The sequence below is a fragment of the Coturnix japonica genome, chromosome 15 (genome assembly GCF_054131305.1).
Source record: "Coturnix japonica strain WE chromosome 15, WE-NBRP24, whole genome shotgun sequence".
Lineage (NCBI taxonomy): Eukaryota > Metazoa > Chordata > Aves > Galliformes > Phasianidae > Coturnix > Coturnix japonica.
In genome coordinates, this window is record NC_140677.1 from 10206015 (window position 1) to 10217670 (window position 11656).

At 49.1% G+C, this 11656-nt stretch overlaps 1 protein-coding gene across 1 annotated transcript; it reads left to right on the forward strand.

The window, feature by feature from the left end:
- Positions 1-909: 909 nt before the first annotated feature.
- MCM2 (minichromosome maintenance complex component 2) lies at positions 910-11656 on the forward strand. Its single transcript, XM_015874982.3, has 16 exons — positions 910-953; positions 1240-1427; positions 1939-2114; positions 2439-2702; positions 3322-3541; positions 3817-4024; positions 4492-4626; positions 4832-5023; positions 6006-6099; positions 6717-6967; positions 7217-7343; positions 7545-7657; positions 7764-8006; positions 8738-8920; positions 9851-10006; positions 10595-11656. The coding sequence occupies exons 1-16, from the start codon at positions 948-950 to the stop codon at positions 10703-10705; spliced, it is 2667 nt and encodes an 888-aa protein (XP_015730468.1). The 5' UTR covers positions 910-947; the 3' UTR covers positions 10706-11656.

Here is an 11656-nt window from a genome sequence, read left to right on the forward strand (position 1 = left end):
GGCTCGCGGTGCCTTCCGCCTCTGTGCGTGATGCCATGGGGGTGGTGTGTGGTTTGCTGCGTTGCCGGAAGGCAGGAGGAAAGGTTTTGCCTTCTAATCCTCCTGTTCGTTCTATCTGACTTCTGTGAGGGTGCAGCCCATCAGATCCAAAAGCTGTCTCACAAACAGAAGAATGCTCTGTGCCTCCAGCCCTGCATGGAAAGGTGGCAGGGCTCGCTTGCTGTGTTACAGGCTGAAGCAAGACAAGGAGTGATACTTAACAGCCTTGTAACCCTGAGAGCCCTGGGAAGAGCTGTCAGCTGGTGTTTAACCTGCTGCACTGTTGTCTTTTGGCACTGAAGCTTCACCTGCCTGCAGGTGTCAGAGGTGGAAACTGCAGGTGTAGTTTAAGCCAGCTCTTTCGTCACCAAATTCCATTCCTATATGACACCTGTCTCTTTAAAATACTGTTCATGTTATCAGCCTGCTGGACAGAATATTGCTTCCCATTGTGAACTGTGTGGCTATACAGCTTCAGAGGAAATACGTTGTTTTGAAGCCCCTCTGCCTTTTGGAATCCAGCTGCATTCACCCCCAGGACTTACACGGGGCAGCTGCCAGGCACAAACAGCTGAGCCTCTGTGGGTCCCGACCTGCACCTTCCTGCCAATGGACCTCGCAGAAGGAGCCCTGTCCTTGCACGACAGCTGCCTCAATGGAGTGATGTGTTTGGCTGCCCATCGCAGCACTCCGAGATGCTGAGCACCCAGCTCAGGCTGCTGTAGCCCGATATACGCCCGACACCGCTCTGCTGCCCTGGTTTTAATCCAGCAGTGACGCCTCATGCATATTCATAAAGCGGGGGGCGGGGCGCGGGGCGGATCTATTCATTATTCATGAGGTTTCGCGCGCTTTTGCTGACCACGTGTTGCAATTTGGCGCGGAATCCGGCGGGGTAGGAAGCAGCGATGGCGGTGAGCGGCCGGGACGGGCCCAGGGGGAAAGGGCGGACGAACTCGGGATGCGAACCTCCATTCTTCACCGTCCTGGGAGGAATCCTGTAGTTTGTTGGGATTTTTTTGGGGGGAAGGGGAGAAGGGGGGGAGTCTCCTGGTAGCCCTGTATCAGAGGAGGGAGCTGTATGGGGGATCGGAGATATTCTCTGCTCCAGGCTCGCGGCCCTCCCTCCCTCTAGTCCCGGTGTCGGGGAGGGTTCAGCCCCGCTCCCCGCCGTCCTCACCGACTCTCCCCTCCTTGCAGGACTCCTCCGAGTCGCAGGCTGCGGTCACCAGCCCCGTGCGCAGCTCCCGGCGCGGTGATGCGTTCACATCCAGCCCAGGCCGGGACCTGCCCCCATTCGAGGATGAGTCCGAAGGGCTCCTGGGCACCGAGGGGCTCCCCGAAGAGGAGGAAGAAGGAGAAGAGCTCATCGGAGAGGGGATGGAGAGGTAAGGAGGCCGCTGAGAGCCGGCATTTGGGGAGTTGAGTTTGTGGATGGGGTTTTGTTATTCGGTTTCTCAGTGCAGACCAGTAGTGGGCGCTAGTAGCTGTGCGAAGGGTCTGAAGAGATGGACGGTAAGGAAAGAAGTGTCAGGGCATGGTGTTGTAAAGTTCCGGTAACACAGAATGCATTGCAAACCAGGAGCAAGGCGCTGTTGTGGTGGTTCTTGAGGTGTGAGATGCTCACATAGTCCAGCTCCTTACTCTTGCAATCATAAATGTTAATGCTTTGTTACTCAGCCAGATCTGCCAGCCAACCAGTGAACTGTACAATGCAAAGACTTGAGTGCTGGCGTTTGTAATCCTGATGCTGGAGCCTTTTGTATTGCAGGGCATCTCCCTTTGCTGTTTCATGGGCTCCATCTCACGCAGATCATCTGTCCTGACTCACTGGTAGCCAAGGGAAGCTGGATAAATGCCTTCTGGAGTTTGTTTCAATGCTGTGTGTGTGTTCCCTAGGGACTACCGGCCCATCCCAGAGCTGGATGTATACGAGGCAGAAGGCCTGGCCTTGGATGATGAAGATGTGGAGGAGCTGACTGCCAGCCAGCGGGAAGCTGCAGAGAGAGTAATGAGGCAGCGGGACCGCGAGCTGGAGCAGGGCATGGGCCGCATGAGGAGGGGGCTGCTCTATGGTAGGTGGAGATGACAGAGGCTTCTGTGGGCTGGGTGGAAGGGCCTTTAATGCACTTAGAAGTATGTCGTTTGGACTTACCTCCTTGGTATATTAATAGATATGTTTGAGTGCTGTTAAATACAAATCTTCCCCTTTAAAGACTTAAGCTCCCATGCAAGGTACAGGAACCAGGCTGGAGTCTGGCTGGGTCTGGGGTGGTTCTTGGTTTGTATCCCAAGTGCCAGCCTCTTTGCTTCCTCAGCCTGTGCAGTCCATCCATGACTAGTCCAAAGAGGATGAATGGGAAACCCAACCCTGACTGATTTGTCTTCCCAACCCATAGATAGTGACGATGAAGATGAAGACCGTCCTTCACGGAAGAGGCGGCTGGCAGAACGGGCTGCTGATGGCGTAGAGGAGGAAGATGAAGATATGATCGAGAGCATTGAAAATCTGGAAGACATGAAGGGGCATTCAGTGAGGGAGTGGGTTTCCATGGCAGCTCCCCGGCTTGAGATCTACCACCGCTTCAAGAACTTCTTGAAGACCCACGTGGATGACCATGGGCACAATGTCTTTAAGGAGAGGATCAGCGACATGTGCAAAGGTACAGCTGGGTGATAAATCTCTTTATATAGACTGTGGTACTTTGCAGTGGTTCAGTCCACAGGTGGATCTTTTTCTGCCTGTCCTGTTTGTCCCAGACACCAAGTCAGCACTTTAAGAAACTGATGCTGGCAGAGATAAATGAATAATGGAAACATCACCACCACCTTCTTTGATTCTGTCTGGCTGATTAGAAGGCCCCTCATGTCTGCTACTCATTAATATTCATATCCTAGAAAGCTGGCAAAAAGTATGTGGGGCAGCAGACAGTGGGCTGCATGTTTGCAATCTGAAAGAGACAACAATTACTTGCTGTCTGCAGCAGTTACTTTCTCACACTGAAAACTGGGTTGTCCAGTGAGGGGCCACAAATAGACCTTGTGACTTTGAAAATCGTGTCTGTGTAGCAGCGCTGTGTTCTGACTGCTCACTGACAAAAATAACTTTAGAAGAGTTTTCTAGCTGTTTTCCAATTGATGACCTCCACATTTCTCAGGGGAGATGCAGACACCTGCAGCTGCAGCTTGCAGGAAACAGCCTTGTGCATTCTGGATTGCTTTTACAGGCTGCTGGAGAAGTGAGCAGGTTGAAAGTGAAATGCTCCCCTTCTTTTTCTTTAGAGAACAGAGAGAGTCTAGTGGTGAACTACGAGGATCTGGCTGCCCAGGAACATGTCCTTGCCTACTTTCTACCTGAGGCCCCAGCAGAAATGCTGAAGATCTTTGATGAAGCAGCCAAGGAAGTGGTGTTGGCCATGTACCCCAAGTATGATCGTATTGCTCAAGAGATCCATGTTCGCATCTCCCATCTCCCTCTGGTGGAAGAATTGCGGTCACTCAGGTAAGCAGAACTACCAGCAGTGGCTGTAGGACCTACAGCAGGATTTGGGGTGCTAAGGAGAACTGGTCTGTAAGGTACAGTTCCAGATAAACCCAAAGCTTATAGTGGAAAAAGAGTCTGAACTTCCAGTGTCCCCTAAGGGAAAACGCAAACCTTGATCTTCCTACCCAAAATTGTTTCTTAGAAGGCCTTTGGTAGGTGTGTCTTCAAGCAGAAATGTGTCTGCAGGGTGTTGTGCTTTCTGTGCCCTGCAGACATCAAGTATCTCTCCTCAGGCAACTACACTTGAACCAGTTGATCCGGACCAGTGGAGTGGTGACGAGTTGCACAGGGGTCCTGCCTCAGCTGAGCATGGTCAAATACAACTGCACCAAGTGCAACTTCATCTTGGGACCATTTTTCCAGTCCCAGAACCAGGAGGTGAAACCCGGTTCCTGCCCGGAGTGTCAGTCTCTTGGTCCTTTTGAAATCAACATGGAAGAGGTAAGAGTTGTGTGTGCCTGGGAGCTGCTTAACTGCACAGATTAAGCAGGCTGCTGGTCCTGCCCAGGCTGGACAAAAGCTGTCCAGCTGTCCTCCTTTCCAGGTTAGGTCAGTCTTTCCAGATCTACCAGCTAAGGAAACTAGAGGACTGCAGTAAAATCCCTGATCTGGAGCATCTGGCTCTTATTCATTGCCTTAATATTTTTAACTATCGTGAGTGGAGTGTCTTTCTCCCAGGAACTGATCCAGGTTGGACAAAACTCAGTGATCAGATGTGGAAAAAAGATCTGTCAACACTGTTGTCTGTCGCAGTCTGGAGTTGCTCCTGTCAACCTCCATCCTCCTATAATTTTCTAGCCAAAATAAAGTAAATCTTTGAACAGACTTTTTCCAGCAAGGTGCCTTTTAAAAGTGGTTGTGCCAGTGCCATCCAGGCGTGCTGGTTAACTTTTATTTTCCTGCTGCAGACGGTCTATCAGAACTATCAGCGCATAAAAATCCAGGAAAGCCCTGGGAAGGTGGCTGCTGGCAGGCTGCCCCGCTCCAAGGATGCCATTCTCCTTGCTGATCTGGTTGACAGCTGCAAGCCAGGGGATGAGATTGTAAGTACACGGAGTGAGCACAGAGCACTTTTAAACTCTGACTGTAACATCAAGGGGGGCATCAGTAATTATATCAGAGGAAAAGGTGGGAAGATTGTTTCCAGATGCATTTGGGCAGCTGCTCTCAAGTCTGGTATCTTAAAATGGAAAGAGGGGGCCTGTTTGATACCGTGCAAGCACTGACAGACCATCTCCTGCTTCCCAGGAGCTCACAGGGATCTATCACAACAACTATGATGGCTCTTTGAACACTGCCAATGGGTTCCCAGTGTTTGCAACTGTGATCCTGGCCAACCACATTGCCAAGAAGGACAACAAGCTGGCTGTCGGGGAGCTGACTGATGAGGATGTGAAAATGCTTATGGCTCTGTCCAAGGATGAGCAAATTGGGGAGAAGGTGAGTCTGTCGCTAATACACCCTTCTTTTCCTGCTGAGAGCCAGCCATCATCTGGCAGTTGGATCAGAAGGAGATATGAGGTGTCATCTAAGCTGAACACTGGGTGCTCTTCTGACTCTCCTTTCCTTGCCCTTCTGGAGATCAAATTTTCTGTTTCTCCCCTTCGTCTGATGCTCCACCTAGCTGCAGGGCTGAAAGATGGGTGAGATGTGAGGATACTGCTTCTATTTGATCATTAGTTTATTTTGCTGTATTCTGAAAGCAAACAGCAAGGAAGGGTTCCAGTGCTTGCAGAACTGATTCTATTGAGGAGATGTTATTACCTAGCTAAGCTGTGCTGGAGATCTTAGTCTGTCTCTGCATGCTGAAACCTGAATACAGTACTCTGAAAAAGGCTTCTGGACTGGTGCATGTTCAACCTCACTTGACTTGAGTTTAAACTCTCCAGTGTGGAGACTTCACTCTGTTGCCTTGGCTGCACAGTTTTTAATAATGACTGTGTTGTTTCTGGTGGGTAGAGTAGCTCCATTTTAAGTCAGGACTGTTTTAAAATCAGTAGTGTCCAGCATCAGGCTATTATCAGAATACGCATGAGATAATAAGCCTATTGTTCATTGTATTTGATCATGATTCACATGTAACACAGCCGATTCAACGACTGTCATGTGCAGTAAGTAGGTCACAAACTGAATCAAGGTCTCACACTTTGCAACAGGTGATAACAACCACTATGGTGTGCAGCTGGAGTCTGGAGGCAGTGGCTGCTGCTTCCAGCACTAATCTTTACATTCTCCTGTGATCAACTTTTTGATCTGGGTTGATAATTGCCTTTGGAGAATCCTCCTCAGCAGGGACAATAAGACTCTTTGGAGACAGCTCTATAGTAGTGGCAACCATAGATGAATCCAGGCTGGTTTTCTTGCTACTTTCTGCCCAGGATGGGAAATGTTACTCACTAGATAACTCTGCTTTTCCTTTCAGATTTTTGCCAGCATTGCCCCATCTATTTATGGGCATGAAGATATCAAGAGGGGTTTGGCTTTAGCTCTGTTTGGCGGAGAGCCCAAAAACCCAGGTGAGTGTAGCATGTTGCAGAGGACTGATCCAATGGATCTGGGTTTGTCAGTGCTGTTGCAGTGAGTGGATAGAGTTGTCTGTGTTTCTTGGTGACAATGAACTGACTGAGGGAAATCTCTGATTGAAGTGGCTGTTCTATCGCACTGAAAACTGGTGTGAGAGTAGAAAAGCAAGGACTGAAAGCAGCTCCTGCTGCAAGCCTAGGCGTGATTTTATTTCCCTTCCTCTAGAAAGTCGGATTTGATGCCCCTTTAAAGGTTTGATCTGTTGGTGTCCTGATTTGTTACCATTTTAAAAGAATGCATTCAGCAGGGTTAGAAATGCTTTTTTTATGCTCAGTTTAAAATGCTGCAGTGGAAAGGAAAAAGCTCTGCTTTATTCCCACTGCTTATGTGCTGCTATATTTGATCCTTCAGTACTTTTGGTTCTCCTTGGTGTTCTAAACCGTAACAAAATCTGACAACAGTTATGTCTGATTTCCCTCAACTTTCCTGTAAAGCAGTTTCTCTGCATATTCTGCCTTCCCTTCAGCTTTGTGTGGTATTCAGGGTAGGGCTGCTATCAAGCCTTGTGTAGATGACTGAGCTACTTGTGTGTCTCCTGTTACTGTTGTAGGTGGCAAACATAAAGTCCGTGGGGACATCAACGTGCTTCTGTGTGGAGACCCTGGTACTGCAAAGTCACAGTTTCTTAAGTACATAGAGAAGGTGTCTAGCAGGGCCATCTTCACCACTGGCCAGGGTGCTTCAGCTGTGGGTCTCACAGCTTATGTCCAGAGGCACCCAGTCAGCAAAGAGTGGACTTTGGAAGCAGGAGCCCTCGTGCTGGCTGACAGAGGCATCTGCCTGATTGATGAATTTGACAAGGTGAGTCCCAGCTGCATCTCTCTGGGAAAGCAGAGCTGTGGAGGGGCTGGCCATAATCTCTGTGATGAGGACTTGTGATAACTTGGGGTTCTATCTGCCAGCAGACTGGGCTTCCTGCAGTTTGTTTAGGCCCTTGCTGGTCTGCATAGTACAGTTTGCTATCTCTTCAGAGTGTAAAGCTAATGCAAGCTAATTCCCCTTGGTGCACTGGGCAACACTGACTTGAAGTGACTCATTGCTTTCTTGTAGATGAACGACCAGGACAGGACCAGCATACACGAAGCCATGGAACAGCAAAGTATTTCCATCTCCAAAGCAGGCATTGTTACATCCTTACAGGCTCGCTGCACTGTAATTGCTGCTGCCAATCCCATAGGTAAGTGCTGAGAGCCACAGGAGTACTCACGTCTCCATATCAGTCCTGCTGTCTCAAGCACTATGGTGCAGCTTCCCTTTCTTCCAGTCTGGAACACAAATCAAGCAAGCAGTAAAGGCTGTCTGTGAAGTAGATCGATGTTTACCTCAAAGCTTCAGCCCTGAAGCCTCTGGTTGATGTTCAGGTTTGTCTCTGCTCCAGGTGGTCGATACGATCCATCATTGACTTTCTCAGAGAACGTAGACCTGACAGAGCCCATCATCTCTCGATTCGATATTCTGTGTGTGGTTAGAGACACGGTGGACCCTGTGCAGGTAAAATCATGCTGTGAATGTGCCTGTGCTGGGCTGTTAGGATGCTCAGCTAGTTTTGCTGTCTAGTGGGTGTCTTCACTTCTTTTACTACGCTGTTCTTTTGTAGGATGAAATGCTTGCCCGGTTTGTTGTTGGCAGCCATGTCAAGCACCACCCAGGTAGCAAGGAGGCAGTGAATGGAGATGCCAGTGAGGTTATTCTTCCCAATACATATGGGGTGGAACCCATTCCCCAGGAGATCCTGAGGAAATACATCGTCTATGCCAAAGAGAAGGTCCACCCCAAACTCAACCAGATGGACCAGGACAAGGTGGCTCGGATGTACAGTGACCTCAGGAAAGAGTCCATGGTAAGAATACTGAGGAAAAAGGGGGAATAAGTGTGTATCCAGACTGCAAGTCAGCCTGTGACTGCTCCAGCGTATGTTGACATGTTCTAGCTATTCATTTCACAAGAGTCTGTGCCACTTCTTTTTGTGAGAGACGGGCAGATTCTACAGTATCAGGCTGAACAGATGATTCTTCAGTTAGATGCAGGGTCTTGCTTGTAGATGATACATAGTGTGATGGACTGGATGCATATACTAGGGTCTGCCAGAGCAGAGCCTTTTCGTTGTGACCCAGTCTGGCAGGCCCACAGGAGATGTTTGCATTCACTCAGATCCATGTGCTTTTGCTGTTACAAGGAGCTGTTCTCTGTAGAAACATCCTCTTTTATCTGGGATTTATAAGGCTCATTTCACCCTCCCCAGTGTGGAATTTTTTGAGGTCAGACTTCATGAGCATGGGAAATTTTTTAATTGAGGATTGCTGCTCCTGGAAAGCCACTAAATGCTGATAAAGAGGGACCCTGTGTAGCATTCCCTCTTGTTCTACCAAATTAAAATGTAAATATTGGAATCTGTACCACACTGTGCAAGATATGCCAGCAGATGGCAGAGCCTACTTAGCTTTACACAGTCCTTAGGGATCCAAGCACCATCTCCTGCAGTGCAAAGGAGGTCCTGACCCAGAAACCACCATTCTTACCCTGTGTCTTCTGTCCTTCACTAAGGAGTTTCTCCCTCCTCTCCCTCCTTAGGCAACTGGCAGCATCCCCATCACAGTGCGGCACATTGAGTCCATGATTCGGATGGCTGAGGCTCATGCCCGTATGCACTTGAGAGATTATGTGGTGGAGGATGATGTCAACATGGCCATCCGGGTGATGCTGGAGAGTTTCATTGACACGCAGAAGTTCAGTGTCATGCGGAGCATGCGCAAGGTGGGTACAACCCTCTGGGTTGAGCTGCAGCCCTTTTGTTTGCCCTGGCTGATGGAAGAGGATTCTGTGTGCTCTGTAGGAGTCTGTCCTACACAGACAGGTGTTATGCCTGTGCAAATAGAGAACTGTGAGTCTGAAGGTACTGCTGCCTTTCTCTGGTCTGTAGCAGGGCATGTAAGGGTTCTCCTAGCAGTGTTGTTCTGTCAGGGCTGAGATAACAGTGAGAATAGATGTGTCCCAAGCCTCTGTATCCAAAACACTGCTGTGTTCCTTGTTTTGCCACTTTTTCTCCTGTTTTGGCCCAGCACTTCCACTGCTGTCACAGCCAGTGGCTGTTTCTCTGCAGTTTTTCTAGAACTTCTCAGGGGATGGATAATCCCAGCGCAGCTCACACTGTGGTTCAGTGAGAGGCTGCCCTTTGAGTGGCAGGGCCTGGCTCTGAACAGCTCTTGGCCAGCCGTAGCCTGGCATCTATCCACAGAGTGCCTGCCCTCAGTCTGGGCGACTCGTGGCCTCTCTTCAGCTGCTAATTGCCAGCCTGACATGAGAGTCTGCAGGGCACAGGGCAGTCTGGGTTAAGGGATACTGCCCTACCCTTCCCCAAGGGCAGCAAACCTCCGTAGTGGTGGTACCCTATCAGCCCCTGGGAGGCTTCATGGCTGCTGCTGAGATCTCTTCAGAGATTTTGTATGGGTGTCAGCAGCTAGCAGAAATGTCTTGTATAATACAGAGCTGTGTTGTTACTGCATGTGCAGGTGGCAGCTTGGCAAGGCTGAAATCCCTTAGGAGACTCTAAGTGCAGGTGACAGTGGTGTCATTTGATTCCCCTTGTGCTCTGTAGGAGAAGGGATGGTTGATTTTGGGTATGGGAGACCCGCAGTGCGGCATTGGGTTCCTGATCCTCATGGTTTGTCTCATCCTCCTTTCCAGACATTCTCCCGCTACCTTTCCTTCAAGCGAGACAACAATGAGCTGCTGTTGTTCATCCTGAAGCAGCTGGTTGCAGAGCAGGTGATGTACCAGAGAAACCGCTATGGGGCCCAGCAGGACACCATAGAAGTCCTAGAGAAGGATCTGGTGGATAAGGTATGAGCTTATTCTAGTAAGCCTTCTGTAGGCTTGGTTCCTGCTTTGTGTTAGCAGCCTCAAACTGAGGTGTTCTCATGGCATATATCTTCCCAAGTCCATATACCAGATAAACCCAGTGTTACACAATTCAACCCAAAACAAGGACTGTTTCATTTGTCTCTACTCCTGTCTTGCCCAGGAGTACCATATTCTTCCTTCTCAGTCTTCATGCACCCCCATAAAGCTTCGAGGCTGAAGTGTTAAATCCTGACCACACCCTGTCAGAGATACTACATGACTGCCTCTCACTGGGTGAGCTCTGGGATAAGAGCTAGGTTTAAATAGGTATGCTTTTCCTCCAGTGGAAGTAAAAGGACAGACTGAGAGCAGGCAGATGCTGAGCCAGCATCCTCTCTTCACTCAGCTGAGCTCTGCCAATGCTCTATTCTCCTGACCTGCAGTCTCCCCTGGTACTGCAGTTCTGGTTCCTGCTGAGCAGAGATTGCTGACTGACAAATTTTGCTTGCCCTCTGCTGTGGAAAACCACATGGTGCTTATTTTTCTGAATAAGCATTTACCTCTCTCCCTGCTCTGTCCTCTTCCCAGGCTCGGCAGATCAACATCCACAACCTCTCTGCCTTCTATGACAGCGAGGTGTTCAAGATGAACAGGTTCAGCCGTGATGTGAAGCGGAAGCTGATCGTCCAGCAATTCTGAGGCTGGCAGCAGAGCCCACCATGTGCAAAATGAAACCTTTGTGCTTCTGCCCACCTGGCTGTGCTACAGAGCTCACAATCCAGAGGGACTAAGCTACATGTTCTCTCGCTTGCTTTGTGCCTTATGGATTAAGGAACTGCTGAGCTGCTGAAGATATTGTAAATAGAATAGAATTAAGTAGTTAAATGCCCAGCCAACTCTGTTTAGCAGTTTTACTCACTGTTCTGCTTTATAGCTGAGACCAACAGGGAGAGAATTGCTGGCCACGTAGATGGTATGTTTGCTGTTTATTTATCCCTAGTTGTTAAGACCTCATCTGCTGGAGGGATGAGTGGGAGCATTTGAAAGGCATTTGCCTGCCTTATCCATGCCCTATGGTTGCAAGCACCTTCAGGGATTCTTTTTTCCCATCTCTGGTGACTGCAGCCCTCTGAGTGATAATTGAAACTGCTTTCAGCTCCCTGTGAACAAGCCAGCTGCTCAGCTCCAGGCCTTTGCACCTGACACTTCACATTTCCCCAGGTGCCCACATGGGCTGACCTGCTTGGTTTCTGCATGTGAAAGGGAAGGGGCAGAGGAAGATGAGAAATGAAATAAAGCTTTTATAATAAAAACATTTATAATAATAGGGGTGGCATGAATGGGCAGTGGAAGTGTCTTCCAAACATGCAGGGGCAGTATCCAGAAGCATCAGGGAAAGGGTTTCCCCTGACTCAGTTGGTGATAGCTCAGCACAGCTGTCAGCTGATGTGAATCTACAGCTCTATCTGAGTGCTGGCACCTGAACTGAGCAGCACCTCGTATCCTTTTATTCAGATTTTATCTAGATATTTTGAAGAGTAGCAGTAGAGAAGCCGTGAGTTGGAGAAATTAAGGGGAGGGTAAGATGTGGTGATAATTCATATGCAATTTTCTTACTCTGTGCATTTTAATACAATTTGTTTTCCAATA

Coding starts and splice junctions, on each gene's coding strand:
- MCM2 (XM_015874982.3), top strand. Junction 3,542..3,816: donor GAAGAATTGCGGTCACTCAG/GTAAGCAGAACT, acceptor ATCTCTCCTCAG/GCAACTACACTTGAACCAGT. Junction 4,627..4,831: donor GCAAGCCAGGGGATGAGATT/GTAAGTACACGG, acceptor CCTGCTTCCCAG/GAGCTCACAGGGATCTATCA.